The sequence below is a fragment of the Pectinophora gossypiella genome, chromosome 13 (assembly GCF_024362695.1).
Source record: "Pectinophora gossypiella chromosome 13, ilPecGoss1.1, whole genome shotgun sequence".
In the NCBI taxonomy this organism is placed as follows: domain Eukaryota; kingdom Metazoa; phylum Arthropoda; class Insecta; order Lepidoptera; family Gelechiidae; genus Pectinophora; species Pectinophora gossypiella.
In genome coordinates this window covers 8,263,813-8,286,612 of record NC_065416.1, presented here as the reverse complement: position 1 = coordinate 8,286,612, position 22,800 = coordinate 8,263,813, and the positions used below count along the sequence as shown (strand labels likewise).

Sequence of the window (22,800 nt, the reverse complement as noted above, 5' to 3'; positions counted from 1 at the left end):
TTCTAACGCCCACTCTTCAAACGCCCATCCCTTCTGACATCACACCACTGTTACGACATCAGAAGCGGGATTAGTGAACTTGGATGAAGACAATGTGATGCGACGTTCACAACAAGACAATGCAAGTTTCGATTATCACAATCAGAAGAAGATTATGATGACTATCACATTCGTGTGATCACGTGATGAAGATGTAGTGTCCATTGAAGATGGACCTGAATTTGAAGTGACCTGGACCTTGTTAATGATCGGCATCACTACATGCCGTAAGATATGATGGCGTGAACATCACAATATTTCCATAATGTGTGCAGTCGTGTTTGGAAATTGTGGTACCTGAACTTGGAAACTGTTATTACGGTGAGTCGTTTTCATACTGGAACCTTATTGTTATTGACTTCATTGCTGGGTGAATTTTCGTTTCTAATAATGAGGAAATTGATTTAAAATTAACTTGGAAATTACTATTTCCCTTTGTTTAAAAAGAAAATTGATGAGACATATTGTGTCAATCCGTGTCAATCATAGGTACCGCGTTTTCCAATCTGTTTTCATCATCGTCAAATCTTTGTATTTTGGTCTAAAAATATTTCGAATTGGTGTAGACACGCTTAACCTGCGTGATTAAAGTTGTATTTTCGCACTCCAAGCAAAAAGAAATTAATCATGACATGATAATTAAGCCTCGTTAAATAACGTGTTTTGTAATCTACCGTCATTCATAAAATCTTTCAATATTCAACATTCTTTATTGAAATCTTTTTAAACTGATTGAAAGAAAGTCATGTGAATACGATAATACAGTGAATTCTTTTGTTTCATGTCATAACTTGGTTCGGCAATTGGTGGATTGCAAGCGGGGAAGAAAATGGCGCGGGCTGAGCCGTAGCCGTGTAAAGTGACGACATCATGGCAGCGAGTTGTATACCAGCCGGACTTGCTGCGCTGGTGTTGTTGAAGACCTAAACCATGTCACAAGACCAGTGGTTGATCTTTTATTGGAAATTCTTATAAGTCATGGTGAGTCGTATCTGTTTTACCTGATTTGAGAGATGGGAAGTTTTAATAAGATACAAATGAATATAGTGCAGAAAGTTCTCTTTAGTTAACTTTAGTTAAATTGGAAATCGTAATGAAGTGAAGTAAACATTGCGAAGTAAAATAATTTGGATTATGATTAAGTGAAATAGACTTGAAAAAATGCCTCGAAGCGAATTGCCTTCTGAGTTAAATGTTACTGATTTAGAGAGTGAATAAGATGTTACACGGCACACATACTTTGGTATTGTTATTTTCTCTTTTGTTGTTGTGCTGCATTTCCAGCGTAGTCGTAACTGCAGTCCCGTTAGAGGCTGTTCAGGGCGCGGTGTGCGACTGGAGGTGTGGTGAGTGTGTAGGTCCATGGGGACCTGGTTTTAGTGGTATATGATTACCTTGTGGAAATGACCAATGATGGTCTGTTATGAAAGTGGCAAATGGTTGCCAAACTGTGGCTCCAGCGTAGTCGTAACTGCAGTCCCGTTAGAGGCTGTTCAGGGCGCGGTGTGCGACTGGAGGTGTGGTGATTGTTTAGGTCCATGGGGACCTGGTTTTAGTGGTATATGATTACCTTGTTGAGTTGACCAATGGTGGTCTGTTATGAAAGTGGCAAATGGTTGCCAATGTTGACTTATCACCGAGTATTTATGTGCCCGTGTATGTGTGTGTAGAATGAACAGTCTAAGATATTTTTTGTTTTTTTGATCATTGTTGTTGTTGATGTTGATTGAGGCATTCTTTCAAATTGTTTACTCTGTGTGGTGATGCACACGGGAAATCCACTTGATGGATATGTGTACTGAAGTCTCAAGCAGAGCTCATGTAGAGTCTCAAGCAGAGCTCATGTAGAGTCTCAAGCAGAGCTCATGTAGAGTCTCAAGTAGAGCTCATGTAGAGTCTCAAGTAGAGCTCATGTAGAGCTCATGTAGAGTCTCAAGTAGAGCTCATGTAGAGTCTCAAGTAGAGCTCATGTAGAGTCTCAAGTAGAGCTCATGTAGAGTCTCAAGTAGAGCTCATGTAGAGTCTCAAGTAGAGCTCATGTAGAGTCTCAAGTAGAGCTCATGTAGAGTCGCAAGTAGAGCTCATGTAGAGTCGCAAGTAGAGCTCATGTAGAGTCGCAAGTAGAGCTCATGTAGAGTCGCAAGTAGAGCTCATGTAGAGTCGCAAATAGAGCTCATGTAGAGTCACAAGTAGAGCTCATGTAGAGTCACAAGTAGAGCTCATGTAGAGTCACAAGTAGAGCTCATGTAGAGTAACAAGTAGAGCTCATGTAGAGTCACAAATAGAGCTCATGTAGAGTCACAAATAGAGCTCAGACGAGTCCTTTATAGAGTCTCATGTCAGGTCAGGAATGACCGAGCGAACTTGGATACTGTGCTGTGGTATATTGTTTCAGATTAACACACGAGGACGTGTGTCACGCAGGATGGCCGTGTCGGCGTTAGTTATGAATTAAGAAGAGAAATTGATCAAATCGGAAAATAAAATGAAGTTACATCACTTCCGTTATGAAGTTGCAACGCTCCGACGAAAGGTGGCGTACGGCCAGAGCTGCGTGAAGTCGAGGGAGTCACTACAGAGTCGTCGTGTCGAGCGGACGTGCACTGCCGTTATAGTCGGGCAGTCTACCGCGAACCATCGTCATGAGCGGACGTGTCGAATAATTACGAGGAGTGCTATAGTCGCTCACCTATAACTTGTAGGGACGTCAAGAAAGTGTGATCGGAAAAGAGCACCTAGCAAGTACGTTCACATGTCCCGATGATTCGGTCCGAATGTTGGAACCATGGGTGGTGGAGGGCCCCTTCACGCTAACGTCCTTAAGCGCGCTAGATTAGGAGAGACTGTGTAACCGTTACGAATAACGTGACGTTGCCGTGAGTGTGTACCTTATGCTGTGACTTTATTTAATCGTGATACAAAAACTATGTTGAAGTAAATAAAATGATTGTGATACTGATGACGGCCATTATTGTCTTCTACGCCCACTCTTCTAACGCCCACTCTTCAAACGCCCATCCCTTCTGACATCACACCACTGTTACGACATATTTTATGTGAAAGGACGCAATTTTATCATTATATTACATAAAATACTGCATAATTATGAAAGTATTTTTTTGATAAATAGCTTATCATACTAAGTTTTTAGCTTTCCTATGATAAGGAGGAATCTCCTTGCATCATAATCGATATATATGATTTTTTGCCCTACATTGTTATAACAACAATGCGCTATAGCGCATGAGACGACCTTTTAATATATTATCGCGGAGCTCCGTGCGTCGTAAAATTTGCAGGTGAGTGGAGTGCAAGTTGAAGTATGAACTATTTGCTCATACTTGTATGGTGCGCGTTTCGAGCTCACTGGCCCTTCCAACCTCATTATTCAATTCCGTGATATGGATTGACATGGTGTAACAAATAAACTACATATTGCATAGAAATGAAAATTAAATACTATAATTATTCAGCAAAGATACGTCGTATAGTCTATTCAAAATTTATTTATTTATTTTATTATTATTTTAATATATTCAATATATGATTTTAATATATTCAATATTTATGTCCTATGGTAGTATTATGTATTACTCTGTATCAACACAGCATTGTAGCAAAGCAATCTCGAATGTGTCATCGTAAACACTTTATCCTAGCTCATACAAGCACCTGCCACATAATTTCGTGTAACCGCTGTTTATTTTCACCCCCGACCGCGAATAGCTTCGATATATCCTCTTTTAAACAATTCATTTTTATGGAAACTCTGCTATAATATGCCGATATATGGATTGAGTAAAAAACAATGGAAGTTCATTTTTACCGAATGGACAGACCACGAAAATGCTCGTCGATAATAAAATTAAAACAGTCTTAATTAATTAAGACTGACAGATTTGACATGTTATGTTTGTAATGGAAATATGGGTTACAAGCTTGAAATATATTGTTTATTTTTATTCTTGATGATTTAACTACTACTTCAATCTTTTAACTACCACGATTACAAAGAACATAATGACATTTTGTGAATCGCTAGACCTCTGTCGAATTTGCTTCTTTTGAAAGACATGCGTATGCAAAGAAAAACTATTTTTTGCATGTGAATAATATATGAATTTCGTACAAAGAACTCTTTTATAAAGCACTAAAAATCAGTTTTGCTAACAAACGACGGGTGCCTTTACGACATGCCCTAAGAATTCTCGTTAGCCTCGCTGCTACGGACAATGCTAAAAATGTCAGCTTTCATGGTGCTTTGTGAAAGCTAGACTGAAATAACTTTGTTAGCGTCATTGTTGGAATGAATATTATTAAAACGCGAACTGGAAACACAACTTTATTCTATTTTGTAGTGAATTATGTTTTTGATGTACATCACAACTGGTTTAATTTGGACCACGCGGATAATAACTACATACTCCGGTATATAGATAAGGAATGGTTATTTTTTTTTTTTAATTATAATGTTTCATCAATGTGTCCTTTGTTTTAGTTATATTTTTTTCATAGCGCTCTGTATTCTACCCGTGTGTCCATTATGTAAATTCTAACATACGAAATCGTAATCTGGCCCCTGCGATACAAGCTGAGCTTATACAGGGACCGCCGCATATCTAAAGCAATTGGTCAATGGTCATAATAATTATAGTTGTATGTATATTTTATTGTAAAATTATAGTCTATGTTCAATAAACGATTATTATTATTTATTATTAAATTACATTTTTTAAATTCAATTTAATAGTACAATAAATGGATACAGTAAACGTGATTTTAAAGTCGTGTCAGTTTATGATAATCGCTAATTTAGTCGAAATATTAATATCCATAGCAAACACTAATTATTTGTTTATTATTATTAAGCCTTAAGTAACACTGATATAAATGCAATGTTCTACAAAATTGCATAAGAAATATTACAATAAGAAATATATTTTTTACCTACGTGTAAAACTTATTCAAAAATCGTATCTAGCAACCATCGACACGTTATCAGCCCTGTAACACTAAAGTTTTGAATGTCGCAGGTACTAACTGACATTAGTTTGACCAAAAACTGCTTGACTAAACCAAGGATACTCGTTGTCGGTCCTAACATGAGGGGAAAGTGGGAATGAGTACTAAAAACTTGCAGCCTCATTTCGTACAAGATCATTTTCGGTCATTTAAGCCTCACTTGGAATTACGAGTACGTACCTATTTATAACGAAAGTATTTTTCAAGTCTGGCTCTAGTTAACGATATTGCTATTTCCATGATTACTTATTCCCCATGTTTTCTGGTTCAATATTGTTGAAACGAGTAATATAGGTAGGTGGTGCATGTAATTACTCACTTTTAGGAATTAAAAGTAAAGGAAGGAAGATTCGAAATGCTATCAGCGATAAGGTGTTTAATACTTTGTCCTGTTGTTTTTCACATAGCAACAGATCGGTTCACTTGGTTCCATAATTTTAAGTTTTATAAAATAAATGTTCCTATAGCTAGATCTGGATCAATTACGTCTTCATAGTAATAATTTATTATTTTGCCGTAGAACTATTGATTTACCACTATCGCGGATACAGCGCTTGATACACAAATTTGGCGAAAACTTGGCGCTTGTTTAGCTGTACATTCATAGCGGTAATACATTCAATAATATCGTGTCGAATTTAGAAAGTATGCATCGTTTTGTTACGTATATTAGCGCGCGGTGCTTCGTAACGCGGTCGGGTTATACTGAGACTCGGATTGACCGGGAGTACTTCTTTTAGTGTATTTTAAACTAAAATAATAATTTTGGTAGGTGTCACTGCGAAAATTAAAATGTTTATACTATGATAACATGCACAATGTCATTACTTATTAGAAATATGATGTTCCATCCTTCTTTTTTTGCTTTGAGCTTCTATTTTTGCAAGTTTTTACCACGAACTTCCCCGTGTTGCCAGTTCGGCGCCTAATCGCGCACTGAGATACTCGTAAAGTACTGTCAACGTCGCTGTATTAACAATAACTTTGCGTCCCACTTTTTGAGTGCTGATGTTCAATCTACGGTAGTAGTAAATCTATAGTAGAAGCACACAAACAAAGCTACGTGGGTGTAGTAAATAAACCTTCATAAAATAGATCTCAAACTCTTCAAGCCTCTTATCTAATACCCTTCACAATACACTTGTGCCTCATTGCTATTAAAATTTGATGACAGTTCTATCTTGAAGGGGACACGTCTCGTTCGCCCGAGGACATTTGAGTGACGAATCTGAATCAGCACTTTCATATTTCCTCGAGTATCCTAATGAAAACATGGTTACCATGGCAACTTTGTTTCGAAGGTAAAGCTAAGTTACACTGGGGGAGTAATAACGTAGATAGATGTTTAGTATGTTTGGGTTTTTAAATGGTATGTTTTCTTTGTAATTTTAATCCCCGGTTATAATCATCATCATCAGCCTATTAACGTCCCCACTGCTGGGGCACGGGCCTTCCCTATGGATGGATAGGGAGATCGGGCCTTAAACCATCACGCGGGCCCAGTGCGGATTGATGGTTATTAATGACTGCTAATGTAGCCGGGACTAACCGCGTGCCTTCTGAAGCACGGAGGAGCTCGAGATGAAAAAATTTTTTTGTGGTCACCTTTCCTATGACCAGCCTTTGCGAAAGTTACCGGTTATAAAAATGGAGTCAATTACTATTCTCTAAAATTGTATTGTTCCCGTGCGTAATAGATTTATATACATACATACATAAACTAAACTAACTAGTTTTTGAGTTCATTTCTTTCAATGTTTTCTGTATTTTTATATTATTATTTTTATTTTATTTTTTATTTTTTCTGTTTTAATGCGACGAATGGGTGCCGAGACAAACCTCTGTGGTTTAACGGCATCATTCAAACCATGTATTTAGATTAAGGATATCATAAAAATAAAAAAAAAACTCTCGTCTATTTTCCACCAGGGGTAAGTGGAGACTATGGAATTCCATTTGCTTCGATCCTGACATACTTCCCTTGCTTCCTCCACATTCATCAATCGTTTCATACATGCACGCCGGTTCAGAGTAGATCGTACTGAACCTTTTTTAAGGACATGTCAAATTTGGTCAATGTACGTCCTTCTAAGTCTTCCAGGTGATGTATGTACATTATTATTATTTTCGTTAGTATTTTGTTTTCGTTTAAAACCTTCTTAGTTTCGCTAACATTGCCGTGTTCTTGTAGTGACCGTTAGAGTGTTTTATTTACATTTCTTGTCCTCTGGGAATTTAATTTTACATCAAATTGCAGCATATTTGCTTCAAAGAGAAGCGAGTGTATGTGTGGCTTGTAGACTATGTCTGTGGTATGGAGAGAATTTAATGTAGATTCTCCTAATTGCCCAAGTTCGTTGCTCAAGTTACAATGAAAAGGTCCATGTATCGCTAATGCATCTTAAACAGTTTTATATTCTTCTAGAATGAGTTTTTATTTTGTTATGATGTATAATTTAGAAATAAAATTATTTAACTTGCAGTAAAGTTGTTGGTTATAAAATTGAAGTAACTTTTTCAAATATGAAAAAAATATTCTCAACTTACTGCATCTATAATTATTACAAGTAAATTTTTTTTTAACAATGTTAATATTTGTATTTAAGATTTATTCTTTATCAAAAATCTTTAGGTACAATGAACTACACATTACAACGTATAAAAGTTATACTTACTTAATTAGTTATCATGTAAATATTGATCCCGCCTCCCTAGAAGCAAACACACTTGCGCTCTACGTTCAATAGAGTAAACAGAATGAAACGTTCACATTTCTTACAAGCATCGTATTAATACTCCACTGAGTACGAATCCTCAAGTTATCTGAAGGAATATGCTTTCAACTTGTATGTTCCCCTTGAAAATAAATCATACGTAATACTGCTTTGGGGTTCGAAGCTAGCACCAGCTGTCAGATACGCATTGAGAAATGCTTAAATCGTTTAAAAAAATGTTTTTGGTTTCAAGTTTTAGATATTTCTCGTTTTTTATGTACTAGTAATAGCTTACCTAGCTCAGCTTCCTAGGACTTCTGGAAGAATAACTAAAAACGTGTTAAGAACATGCCCATGAAGCGATACCGGGTGCGTTCCGAAGCAGAAAGCGAAAGTTTTTAGAAACCGTAAGTGTGTTTGACGTTACTAACTTAAACATTACGAATTAAGGCCCCTAAACGGTTGCGATGTAATAAATAAATAAATAAAAATAAAAAGTTTATTGCAGTATCTTTTGGAACATAGTTTATACTGGGTTTGGAACCACCTTTTAAGCATAGATATGCTTGTATTAGGTGACTCCGTTCTTCCATAACAATGTTCGTAAATTGTACCTTACACTAATTGACAGAAGAAATTAAAAGAGAGGAAAAAAAAAATGAAAATGATTAAGGTAGAAAAAAATCAGGCATGCTTTTATACTTATATATCTATATCTAAATTTTTCAAATTTTTATTTAGTTTGTATTATAATGTAACTTTATATTGGTATTAGTGCGTGCGTGCGTGCGTGCGTGCGTGCGTGCGTGTGTGCGTGTGTGTGTGTGTGTGTGTGTGTGTGTGTGTGTGTGTGTGTGTGTGTGTGTGTGTGTGTGTGTGTGTGTGTGTGTGTGTGTGTGTGTGTGTGTGTGTGTGTGTGTGTGTGTGGGTGTAGGTGTGTATGTGTGGGTGTAGGTGTGTGTGTTCAAGTGTGTGTATGTGTGTTTGCGAGTGTGCGGTTGTGTGTATGTGCGGGTCTCTGTTGATGTCAGTTTTAGTCCATTTTTTTTTTGCAGTACAGTTTATTTCGTTTTATGTTCAGTTTGGTTTTGTTATGTCTAGTTTAGTTCAGTTTGTTTCTGTCTACCTCAATTTATTTGATATTGCTTAAATTTTGGTCAGTACAGTTTAGTTCAGTTCAGTTAGCTCTACGACGTAGCTGTACTGAGGGGGATAGCTTCTGCTAACTGGTATTGCGAAATTTTTGTTTGAAATGTGAGATTCATTGTATAGTCTGTACAATGGATTCAATTTCACTATAGCTTTTATCTTTTAGGGTCTTTTTACAATTATAGCACGAGAGGGGATATATGTTCAAGTGTTTATTTAATTGATTATATAAATGTGCCGATTGTCTAGTGAATTGTCTTTTTGCGTAAGTCGTTTTTACTATGACAGGAGGTGCGATGTTATGATTAATTCTTTTTTTTAGTTATTTCTGATTCATTATAGGAGTGATTTGTGTTTTTTAATTATAAGATGTAGTATGTAAAGTTTCCTTACTGTTAGGAGTTCAGATGTTTGATATAACCTTTCGGTAGGAAATTTAAAAGGTTTAAAAAGCATGACTTTTAAATCGTTTTGCCTGTTTGTATAGATTTGAGATCTTTAAAATATAAACGATATAATTAGACAGACATGTCACTCTCGTAAATATAATAATACAATACAGTACACGAACTATTTATCGTAAAAAAAAAACACCAGAAGAAAAATAACAATCACAAATATAGGCGACCTTAACGCTTAATATATCGCATACATTCTAACAAAATATTTTTGTATGAAACTAGTTATAATAACAACAGTGTAGGTAACCTGACACCACGGTGATTACTCCCAGAGAACAATATGACCACGCAACTGCCTTCCAGATCCGTCCCTGTCGCTCTCTCAGTAATCCGGGCTCCCACGTGCCACACCTTGAGCTCAGATTTCATTACCCAAATGTAGATAGAAGAAGGGTTACACGTATTTCTTATACGAGTATCATTTTCCGTGAAGCTTAAGACGTTTTTTATTCTTCAAAATCGAAATAGGAATAGGTACTTAAAAATCTTTCAAATTTTTTTTTTACCTTTTTCCTCACCTTATGGTTGTCTGGAAGAAATCGCTTTAAGCGATAAGGCCGCCATTTGCCATGTACTTAGTTAAGAGACTTTTTGTAATTATTTCTTTTTATTTTGGTGCAATAAAGTGTATTTGTATTGTATTGTATTGTACTTATGTTTAATATGAATTGCATATGTTGTAAATGTTTAAGCTTTACTGAGACATACTCAGTCATAAATATTAAAGTACTCAGCAAAAACATATGAACTCGATTGTTATAATAGCTATCATGCATTGTCGTCTTACAATATCACTCAACTTCCAAAATGCATCTTTGTCCATTATCTCATCACTAATTAGTATTTTTTTTTATTAAACTAACTCTTATGACTACCTTTATTTTACCCTGGTCGTAAGTTCATGAAAGATGGCATTATTATTTTTAAAGCTGTCGGATTAAAGTAAACTTAAGTTTCAATAAATTCGACTTTATTGAGTTTGAATTCATGTTCGGTTCATAGATAATTGGGTAGTTTCCAAGGTCAAAGATAAATTATGAAATTCTGATTAAGTACTATTTAATAGCCTCCGTGGTCTAGTGGTTAGAGCGTTAGGCTCACGATCTGGAGGTCCGGGTTCGATTCCCGATGGGGACATTGTCGAAATCACTTTGTGAGACTGTCCTTTGTTTGGTAAGGACTTTTCAGGCTTGAATCACCTGATTGTCCGAAAAAGTAAGATGATTCCGTGCTTCGGAGGGCACGTTAAGCCGTTGGTCCCGGCTATTAGCCGTAAAAACACCTCCACCAACCCGCATTGGAGCAGCGTGGTGGAGTATGCTCCGTACCCCCTGAGGGGAGGCCTGTGCCCAGCAGTGGGACGTATATAGGCCGTTTATGTGTACTATATATAAAGAGAGATCTAAGGGTGCGCTGAAGGGTAAGGGGGTAGTAAAAAGTACCTGATTTAACTAGCAGGAAACTACCCTACTGATATCGCGTGGTTTACAGGATTGGTGCCTGCCCCCTATTACATGGAACTTAAACTTAGCTGACGAGGAGTGGGTGTACTATACACTTCTGCCTACCCCTTCGAGGATACAGGCGTGATGCTATGTTATGTTACGTTGTTTGATTCTAATAAATTATAAATTGATTTATTTATAAAATTGATTTGTACAATTTAGGTTTACAATTTGGGTTTACACATGATTGCACAAATTAATTGTTAAACCCTGAGTCCCAAACTAAGCTTAAGCCTGTATCTTGGGAATCAGTGTCTTACATCAGCTAATTATGAGACAGAAAGTGTGATTGACCATTTGAACACTAATAAGTACAAACCAGAAAAAAAAGGAATAAAAAAAACCAGATACAATAGAAATACAAAAATCATCATCATCATCAAGAATAATATGTACCATTGTGTGTTCTATTCGCCAGAATCGACATCAACATCTTTGACACCTTTTTTACCTTTGATGGGTTTGCTCTTGGCCCCAGACTTGCTCGAAGGCATTGACGAGGCCTAAGATGGAACGAGCTCGGCCAGAACGTGCCTGTTCACTCTGGCCTTGAAAGTACCTGGGTTATATGCATTCGGAAATACGAGAAGACGGCAGGGAATTCCACTCCAGCACCTTTATAATGTATCGAAAATTCCTCCACGCGAATACATCCATATTACTGTAAAGCCAACCTTACTGACAGTATCCAAGCGTGGTAACTCAATAGACAATATTTAGAACGTAAATACCCATCAAGTGGAGTATTTAATCAGCATCTAATAGTCAGACGCTGCCCAGACGCTCGTTAATGCAACGCTTGTTCCGTGAAATTTACAACAAAGTACTTGTAATTCCGCAGTTCGCAACATTCCAACGACTGCACTATGCGGAATATTTACTCAACTCGTTTATTGTTTCCAACGGTTCCTTTACGACCTTAGCCTTTTGTTTAAAGTAATACTTTCGTTTATAGCTCTAAATCTCCAGGAACGGTCTCGAGAACTGCGCTTAGAAATGTTTGATGTACGACGTCGCTGTTGAGAGTAATTGTTCGGACACGGCCATTTTGTTATGTTACTTTTGATTGTTTTCACATATCAATCTTTTGTAATAGCTACGTAGATTTCATTAATGCAGCCTATTAAAAAAATAAGGCTGTACCTAAGTTTGAGACGTAATTCTCAAATACCTTACCAATCAATGAATAACTTACATTATTTAAAAAAAAAAAACATTACAATAATCGTAATGAAATCTTTGAGGAATGATAAATGATTCTGAGTTAATATCAAGTGGATTTTTCTGTCGCAAAAGAATAGAACTGAAAATAAAAAAAAACACTAACATTTTCAAAATTCGTCTCAGAATCGTGGTGTAAAACATCCCCCTTAGTATTCACTAACACTCTCTATAATTGTCTATAATAGTAGTTCTAATGAGAATATGATGAACGAAAAGCCCCTCTTTCTCAAATAATAATCCAAACTTCTCTTAAGACACGGGCAGTCAATGTTTCTATTTCAGATGCAAACACCATTCGAGTAGTTAAACACAGTTTCCGAAGAACATTAAACTTTAATAGAAATGTTGGTGTAAACATAATATTAGTATTCAGGTGATAGGGTGCGGGTGGTGAGACATTAACCTCTAAAAAGGGGTCAATTCGTGAAGTTGTGTCCCCTAATATCTTATTCTGCACGGCGATTTGTTGGAGACTCCTGTCGGGGTAAAACCTGACTTTGAATATTGATATGAAACTTGTAGGTACTAGGTATATTCTAGCCTTTTTGAAGATCAAAGTGTATCTGTTTTTTTAACTTAAAAAAGGTAGGTAAGTGAGGTATATCGTACCAGCACCAACAGTACGCTGGCTGTAAATGCTGTAATAGCTGACAGGTGGGCTGAGAAGCTTAATAAAGCTCTGGACCCATCAGCGTCTAAGCGCGTGCCATTATGGTGTATTCTAGCCTTTAAGTACTTTCTTTTCTTGTATTTCATGCTTTATTCCTAGCTTATATATAAACTTAGATGTAAAATTGTCCGAAACAAACTATTTTTTTGTAAGGATATACCTTCTACTAAACAAACATGGCGTCCCAGGATGCAAGTTGAAAAAATATTATTTTTTTATTAAAAAAAGTTACCCTTATGAATGTGTAGTGTTTTTAAAACAGTGTTGATCGCACGGTTGCCACAAATAAATAAATCTTATATCCCACGGCACATTAAATAAACTATTGATTGTTTTTTTAATTTTATGGAATATGCTATTGTTTATTGTTGGATCACTGTTTTTGTTACTTAGAAGTATAATTAAACATTCAGTCACAGTCACGGATGTAAATTGTTGTATTTCAGGTATGCGTGCAAATATGTTGGTTTATTCATATTGATAGACATTAATATAAGCCAAAACTGGTTGCAAGCTTGTGTCTACTGCTGTGCTTAGGCTACAAGTGGATTCTTCTTCTATCGGTTGTGAGGTCAGCAACCCTGGTGTCAAGAATCACTATTGAGCCGCCAAAGGCCCCGACCTGGCAAAATGCGTTGAGTAGGTATGTGGTATTCGATCTTCAAATCATATTCTCACATTTGTGCGCTACAATCATAAAATCTGTCATAGCCATAGACTATTGTGATTCAACAAGCTTTAAAATTGGTATTGTCAGAATATACTCGTAAAGCAGACATCGGCTTCTATGTTTCGATTCGTGCATGTAACATTGTTAGCAGAATTGTTCAGCAAATGAGTACCTTTTATTGTTCCCTCACTCATAACTCTGCAGTGTTTGTCAGCCGATGTGATCATAATGGACAGCGATATATACCGGGGTTTAATTCAGGGATGGGTTTCTTTCCCTCTGCTTATATTCTGATTATAGACTAATGATGGTTGAAGTTTTATTTTTTTTACGTGACATAATTGGAGAATTACCTTCCGTGGCAATTACTACTTGGGAGGACAAATGGGTAGTGAGCGACAGGTCCACATAGGTACAATGACTATTACGTATTTTGTCTGTTTCAAATATGTATAGGTTGCAATTGTCTGTAAGTATATTAATTATGTGTACGTATATAATAACGTACCTATAGGAACCAAATTTTTATATTTGTAGTTTAGCTTCTGAGTTTAAATTTTCCCTTCCACGATCTTTCAGAAAGGGATTCGTGATAAAATCTTAATAGTTTGAGAGAGAGAGAATAAACATAAGAAGTTCCTTTAAATAACCGTGCAAAGAGAAATTAAGAGAAACAATTCCGTGAAATTCGAGAAATGTTTAATCGAAATGTTCTCGAGCAACGCTGAGGTATGTTTGAAGCGGAGCAAGCAACAGAAATAAAAGCACACGGCGACTTCCCCCACATTTATTATTCAACTGACAGAGTCACTCGCCATTCCAAGTTTCCTGTAAAATGTACACTGGCGGAAAGTAGATTTTCCTTTAAAGTATTATTGTTGGGGTAAGAACGGAACAGGTCAATTGGTCTTGACGAGTTTTCTTCAATTACGTTTTTTTTTAAATATGGACCTAATGTACGGAGTTTATTGCGTTAATGTTCTTTAGGGTTGCAATACAGGTTGTTTTGCTTGTATTTAAAATTACTCTCATGTTGAACTAACCCGAAACTAAATGAACCTCAATTACTCTTCTACATAAATAAAGTCATGCCTGTTGAGATAATTATAACGTTTTTATTCTTAAATGTTTTTTATTACATATATAAATCAAAAACATTATTGTATTAACTAATTCATTTCCAAGAATTTTGTGAAAAGAATCCATATTTTTTTAAAGGTGTATGCAAAAATCCATCGTAATACAAGCCAGCGAGAGGTCTAAATCCACTAGGTAGTGTAATTTTATTCATTGGGGAAAACGACCCCCATCTATCATTTACAGGTGGAGGTGGCTCATTTGTATAATAATTTGTCGTTATTGATAATTGATCAATCGCTGGATGGTAATACCACGCGTTAGGGTAAGGTCCTTTGTAAGTAATAGTCTCTATAAGAGTAGGATATTCTGTTACGTTTTCGGTAGACAATGAAGATGGAAGTGTATTATTCTGTTGCTCATTTATCATTGTCACATTATCATCAGACATTATATCGCTGAGATTTGTTTCTAAAGAGAAATTTTGCCATCTGTTATCTTTAATAGGAGGCAGAGCTTGATTTCCTTCAATAGGTAGACTAGTTGTGAGACTCAAAGAGTTAATCTCTTGATTGTCATATTCTGCTGACGGATATGATCTTATAGTAGTTGTACCAATGTTGTTTTTATTTTCAGTTGTATTTATCAATGTTTCCAGTACTAAGTCCGCCGTAGTGGTACTTGTATTTGTATTAGTCACATTTTCATCACTTGTAAGACCTTGTCTTAACATAGTTGTAATATTTTCTGCGTCTTTTTTGATAGTTTCAACTTTCATGTCAACTGGTTTAGTAACTATGCGGACTTCGATATCGTCATTCATATGGCTTGTATCTGTAATGTCTTCATTTTTACTTGTATTTGTATTATTTTTGCACATGATTTTGTCATGAGTAATCGTCTGAATAGTTCCACCATTTTCTTGATACTTTTCATCTGTACCTCCACTTTGGATATTAACACTTTGCTGTTGGTTTACTGAAGGCACGACGACGATCGGTGTAATCAAGTATGAGGGGTATTGTAAAGCATATTCTTGACCTATTTTGTAGCCGTGTAAGTAGCCAAGCAGAGCAAGGAGATGTCGTCCTTTTCGCTTTGGTTCTGTCTTGTCTTCACCTAAAAACAATAACAAAAAAAATGTTTCAATGTGGAGCTTTGGAGCAATATTTGATCCCGCTGTGGCACTGCAAGTGGTTCGCCATGGTTTTAAAACTGTACCTATTTTAGCAAATAAAGAACAGCACGCTGGTTTAATTAGGTTAATTAAAAATGACGTTGTATCCATAATAAACGAATTAGATAGTAGGTATTTTATGAACTCATCATAACTTTTCAGTTTTTATTGCAAAATACAAAAAAAAACATATTTATGCATGTAACTAAATAAACACACAAGTAAAATAAACTTACAATAAACAACAGTGCACAGTAAAACTAACACGACGAGTAAACGTTCACTCAATTGCATTTTGCGTATTTGAATGAACGATTTGAACACCACAACCTGATATTTTGTTATCAGTAAAAAGTAAAAGCGCAAAGGTTACATGTTTTGCAGCATTATGCTGGTATAATAAATACACGCATGACGTAAATAGATAAGTCAGTAGAAGAAGTATTTTTTTCAAGATATGCCTCACTTGACTATCGATATATACTTAACTGTTCCGTTACTGGAATAGAGCTTCATCTAAAAATATAAAGTACTTATGCTTAGAAATGTTATAAGCATTATGCAAGCTAATCTATTTATAACTATATTGACTTAGTGAAACTGAGAATAATGCGGGTCTGATATTACGAAACAACAATTTCGCGTAAATATCTTTACACCAGTCAAATAACAGATCAATATTTACTGGCATTATTTTTATGTCCCCACACAGCATCGGCGTCGTACATACTTCGTAAGGTAAAAAAAGGATACGACGTAATATTAACACTATAAAAAGCTCAGCATATAAACACAGAAAATGAATGTTGATTTGTTATTTATTATGATTAATTTCCTATAATTTAATAAACGAACGGCAGAGTAATATTCAACAGATCAATCAATATACAATGATAAAGAAAAAAACAAAAGAAAACATCAGATCTTGAGATAACGACACGGTGGAAGCGAGGCCGTTGACAGGTGAAAAGCATCCATTATTGCAACTCCCGACGATTCCTTTTCTTCCACGTTTTCACTCAAAATATTCATCGGAAAATAAAAATAATATTCAAGTCCTGGGGGAGACGAAATGACAGTTTAGAACAAAGCATTGTAACGCGTATTATTACTTTTTGTATACTTACGACGCGACGAAACCTTTTTCCCTTTCCATCGTGGAAATTTAGATAAAGAATTTGATATTGTAATGTTGGGGAGATGGTAAATAGATACGGCATGGTAGAGGTGATATATTCAAACGGTATCTATTCGTAAGGAGACTTTACAACTCATCATCAATCGAAACTTGCGGAGTAGGTATAGGTACTTTGTCACCCTATTTTAACTTAAGTTTAAGTGACAAAGTTGAAACTAAGCCCTTTTCTTTCTCCTCAAAAAATTCCAGTTCTAACAACGCCACGTAATATTTCACATGTGCTAAATACACAAATTATGAAGATACATAACTTCGCGAATAGAAATTAGAATCACACGGTTCGTTTGCGTTGTCATTGCGTTGTAAGCTGTTTCACTAATACCTTCCCCAATTCGAAATACGTACGACAATATATACATACCTAACACACTAGTGATCTGCTCTTGATTTGCTCATTTCTTAATAAGTAATACTTGCTAATATTTACAAAAACATAGTCCATATTTTCTTATGCTCCAAATAGGTGTCCTATCACTTCACTTACTACCGTATAAGTACATTTATAGTATTAGAGTAATTTGAATATAATGGATTCATCTTATTGCATTTTACACCACATCTTCGCTTTGAATTCAGACGAGGTTGTGGTCGTTGTTATTATTATGTAAAAAATCTTTGAAGCCTGCATACATAAAGTCACGCCTATTTTCCACCGAGGTAAACAGAGACTATAGAATTCCATTTGCTTTGATCCTGACACACTTCTCTTGCTTCCTTCACATTCATCAATCGCTTCATACACGCACGCCGGTTCAGAGTATATCGTATTAAACCTTTTCTAAGGAAATCTCCAATTTCGTTAATGTAAGTCCTTCTTAGTCTTCTTTCGCTTTATATACCGCTTTTGCAATTCTATTATCCTTCATTAGTTAAAATAAAAGATGACTTTTTATAGGTTCGCCTAGAACATTTAGACATTTAGTACTTGACCGAGCGATAAATAAAAAGCGTTTTTCACAGCAATGAATAAAAACAGTCCGCAAAATTGTCCTACGCTTTTTACGTTTAAACCGACAGACGTGTTTCAGAAGGTTTCTACATACGGGTTATGGCTAAGATCGTGGTTTATATTAGTATGTTTGAAGATACGCGTCAACAAAATGTCATGAGAAGCCTCGCTCGCAATGTCAGCACCGTGTCAGATTCCATTCGTGAAATTATTACTAAAGGGATGTCGCTGTCATTCTATCCGCACGTCTCTCGCTGCGTCGTATGTATCGTTTTATAATTGCAATAACGTTGTTTTATTACGAGCGTGTGGTTTTGTTTTCATTTTACGTAAGGATGTTTATTTTTGGCTTTTTCGCAATCTTCACTTTGGATATTAATATTCAGATAAGTTTACCTGTACAATCTGTTGTCTTAGTATGTTCCTTGTGTCTGTTTCAAATAATACTTATTAATTTGAAGTTAAGTGTAAATTGTATATAATTTAATTTATTTTATTTTGAGCTTTGTTTATTTGTTTAGTTTTATTTAATTTTATTTTTGTTTTGTTCGATATTTTTGTTCTGTCAGTAACTGTTTTGTTTATGGTGTAAATAAAGCAACAATTAACTTTAAGAGTGAAATATGAAGTTTGTTTGTTTTGGGCATGTTGTGAAATCCGATAGAGAAAGTGAATCCTTTCTAACATGTTGGACTAATGTTACGGGCGATAGGCTGCTTTATCACCACAGGGTTCATCATATCCAACTTACGACATTGTATCAACAGTGGCTGCAAGTTGTGTTTGATTACTTGTGGCTCTGCCCACCCATTAGGGATTACGGGTGTGAGTTTATGTATGAATGTTATTTGTTACTTTGTTTAAAGTTTAGTCGTGTGTCAGGATCGTAGTAAGTGGAATTCTGTGACAAATGCCTACTCCAACGGGAAATAGGCATGTAAACTTTATAATTAGAAAACACAGAATTAGGATGAAGTTAAGAGTGACATCTCCTTATAATTCATTAAAAGATAAGTTTGATTTAAATCTAGGTACCAATTTTGCAGATTGAAGTGTTTAAGTATTACGAAATTAAGCGGATTTGTTATTCTACTAAAGCTATGCAAGCTCGATCCCAAAGTTTCGTATTATCTAGTCTATGAACTTGCCACACAATTTATATACAACGTTTGCAACAATAGATATATCTGTACAAGTTTAACAATGTAGTGAGTTATCTCTCCTTAGATTCGGCTATCCAATTTGAGACGAATATTCTAACTGGATACGTCACTGCTAGTTCCGAACTTGCTACTAACTTATCCTGTCTTGCCAAGTAAATTAATTACCATGGCTTTTCGAATCGAAAACACTGAATTTTCTAAATGTATTGTATTCTTCGACGAATGAAACTTACGGACTCAGTGATCTAATGGTTGAGCGATGACTTTACTATCCGGAGGATCTGAATTCGGTTCCCTTTGGGGATAGGTACTTACGTCGAAAAAACGACCTTTATGAGTCCCAAGTTTCGTCAAAACATTGCAGTCAGAAAACATCTGATTGTCCTAATAATAAAATGATTCCGTATTTCGCAAGGCACGTTATGCCATTGGTCTGGGCTACTAATATTTAAATACGTACATAATCGTTACATGAACCATGTCAAAAACCTATGACGGCTCTATGATAATCCTAGTGCCAGGGTAGGTAAGGTCGATTATCAATCTTGCCATGGGTATAGTTGTCAATTGGGAGAAAGAAAAACAACAATACCTGCTATACGATAACTAAACAAACGTACGTAAATATCATTATTTTCTAAGAAAAGAATGCATAGATGACATGTCAGTAATAGGGAATGCAATCCCGACTCGAGATCGCAAATTCGAGATCGCAAATTCGAGATCCCGCGGGATTGGAAATATCAATACCGTAAGATCCCGAAATTTTCGAGATCTCGTCTAGTTCATAAAAACATGTACAATTAGGATGGCTGAAAACGATGAAGACTACTTGTTTATGACAGTGACGTTAATTAAAACAAAATGTTTTTTGAAAGGAAACAAATCAAAACTAAAATATAACTCAAGGACATTCGCCCAATCCCGTCAATCTCGAATGGGATCTCGTCATATCATGCTTCCTGATTGATCCCGAAAAAATTAGACGAAATCTCGCGAGATCGGGATCCTGCGAGATCAGGATTGCATTCCCTATTCAGCTAACTGTATTTTTCAACCACAATTTTACCTCCAAGTATTCGTATCTAATCATCCAGAAACTTGGATCTCTATTTGAGGAGTTTTGACTGGTCAATGAAAAAAAATGTCTTAAATGATTATTCAAACATATTTAAAACATATCTCATAGTAGGGACCACAAAGTACGTTCTAAATTACAACTTAGCGAGTTAGTCAAGTCAGTGTTGCAGTTTCACGCAGTTGTGTGCACCTTGATGCCGATAAGTGTCACCTGTGGGACAAAGACTTAATCACTACAATACTACAACGGCCTCTGTGGTCCAGGATTCGAATCCCAGTTTGGTTAGGACATAGAAGGCTGAGCACCTGATTTTCCTGAAAGTAAAGTGGTTCGTGCTTTCGAGGACACGTTAAGCAGTTGGCCTCGGCTTTTATTTACTTAGTAAGAATGTAGTCTTTACGTGAGCTGTCTGGTCTGGTCTTTGGTGGCTCGACACCAGGGTTGATGACGTTGATCATTGATCGTATAACCCACACGAGAGAAAACTACAATACTACATGTATACTTAACATCACGGTTACTTATTTCCCGGGGCAGGCAGACACCACGGAATTCTACTTTATTCATCCCCCTAGCATTATCCTGTTTTTTCACAGGGTCCGTTTATCTAACCTAAAGATTAGACAGGTCCGGTTTTTCACAGAAGCGACTGCTTGTCTGACCTTCTAACCCGCGAAAGACAACCAGCCCAATACAGGTTAGGTCATATACCACGGAAAATGCACTTCTCGGGAAATGTGGGTTTCCTCACGATGTTTTCCTTCACCGATGAGCACGTGATAATCATTTATGATCAAAACATGAATTTAAAAACAAATTCGACAATTATTGGTTTAGGCCTGGTGGTTTAGACCGCAACATTGCAAGGCACACGTCTTCACGTGTTAATATTAAAACAACCTATGGCTTAATCTGTAAAAAAAGAGCGAGAAGTATAAAAATACAACAAAACAGGCATTTATAAAAACTTCTAAAAACAAAAACAACATTTCGCTTCTAAATTTGAATATGAAAAAGAAAAACTAATTAGTTACTGTCATAAATAAATCCCAATAGTTATGGCGGGCCCAAAAAATCAAATAACAGAGATCCAGTTACTTGCGTCCCGGCTCTGTTTATGAAAGTGATTAAAATTTGTTGTTCCTCTGTACATAGAGCGCACTTGCTCCCGGAGTTATGAGAAAATTAAGCAAATTCACTCGTAAATCTTAATCCAACGACCATCCAAAACGCTCGAATTTGTCTGTAAGCAAACAAAATTAGATATTTTTAATAATATACTTAAGTACTGCTGTAGCATTTAGAGAGCACACAGATTGTCAAAATAGCCATTCTGAATTTAAAACATACAAAGGATTGATTAAGATATTGATAAAGGTTTTTGTTTTTTTTATTGTTGTTGTTAAGTTGTTGTGAATCTACTTTCGACAAGTGTAATTCAGGGCTTGAAATAAATTGCACAGAAAGTGTCTACTTTAAGGATTGAAAAAACAAATCATGAATTTTGTTTATAAATCGCTAAAGGCTAAAAAAGTTGAGATTTGTTCGTGAATAGCTGTAACACTGCTTCAATAAAATAATGTCCTGTAGAGGGCGCCACATTAAATTTCGCGTGACGTCACATAGTATATAATCACCGGACAATCAGGGGGGATAAAAAGGCCGCATCGAGGCAATTCATCTAAAGAAGCAATATTGCAATTTGACATTTGCGCATAAAAGTCAGTGCGCAATGCAAACAAACGGCAAATAGCAATATTGTAATAATGTTTAATGTTTCCTTTATACTGGTTGCCTGGAAGAAATTGCTGCTTGGCTATAAGGCCGCCAGATTGTATGTATCTTTCGTCCATTTGTGTAAATTTGTTTTGTATGTTGTGTGCAATAAAGTATTTATTTATTTATTTATTATTTTTTTTATTTAAGGAAAACATACAGCTTAAAATAACACATGTATCAGTATAACACACTTAAGGTAGTACAGAAACCAATCAAGTTTTCACCAAGAATTAATGCAAAAAGAAAGTAAAAGTATATTTGATTTGATTTTGATTTGATATTTCGTGTTTATATGAATTGCTTCGATGTGACCTTTTGAACACCCCCAGGATGCTTGTAGTGACACCTCATTTGTTAAACTCGGACAGGTGGTTTAGAAGTTTGGTTGGAACAGACGTGCATACACAAATACATACATATATACACAGCGGTCAAACACATAACCCTCCTTTTTCTTCGCCACAGTCGGGTAAAAAGGCAAGATACTTATCTAGCAATAATAATTTTGTGACTATGTAGGTACATAAAAATAACGGTTCAATAATCATTAGTGACGACTATCTTTACATTCAATTGACTAAGTGAGTCCACCTTTTAATAGCATGTCATGAAGATAACATACATACATACATAAACTCACGCCTATTTCCCACCGGGGTAAGCAGAGGCTATAGAATTCCATTTGCTTCGATCCTGACACACTAACCACACTAGGATACGAAGACAACTACACACTACACTAGGATACACTACACTGTCACACACACACACACACACACACACACACACACACACGCACGCACGCACGCACGCACGCACGCACGCACGCACGCACGCACGCACGCACGCACGCACACACACACACACACACACACACACACTACACTGTCTCTAGGATATGAAGATAACCTTGTATAAAATT

At 36.0% G+C, this 22,800-nt stretch overlaps 1 protein-coding gene across 1 annotated transcript; it reads right to left on the bottom strand.

The window, feature by feature from the left end:
* Positions 1 to 14,549: 14,549 nt before the first annotated feature.
* LOC126372075 (uncharacterized) lies at positions 14,550 to 16,052 on the bottom strand. Its single transcript, XM_050017614.1, has 2 exons — positions 15,945 to 16,052; positions 14,550 to 15,650 (listed from the first exon to the last, which is right to left on the bottom strand). The coding sequence occupies exons 1-2, from the start codon at positions 16,000 to 16,002 to the stop codon at positions 14,629 to 14,631; spliced, it is 1,080 nt and encodes a 359-aa protein (XP_049873571.1). The 5' UTR covers positions 16,003 to 16,052; the 3' UTR covers positions 14,550 to 14,628.
* Between the last annotated feature and the right edge of the window lie 6,748 nt (positions 16,053 to 22,800).

What these genes read in the sequence shown, in the direction of transcription:
- LOC126372075 (XM_050017614.1), bottom strand. Translation starts at nt 16,002, where the DNA reads ATGCAATTGAGTGAACGTTTACTCGTCGTGTTAGTTTTACTGTGCACT. An exon ending in ACTGTGCACTGTTGTTTATT is followed by an intron (nt 15,651 to 15,944) that starts GTAAGTTTATTT and finishes TATTGTTTTTAG; the next exon opens with GTGAAGACAAGACAGAACCA.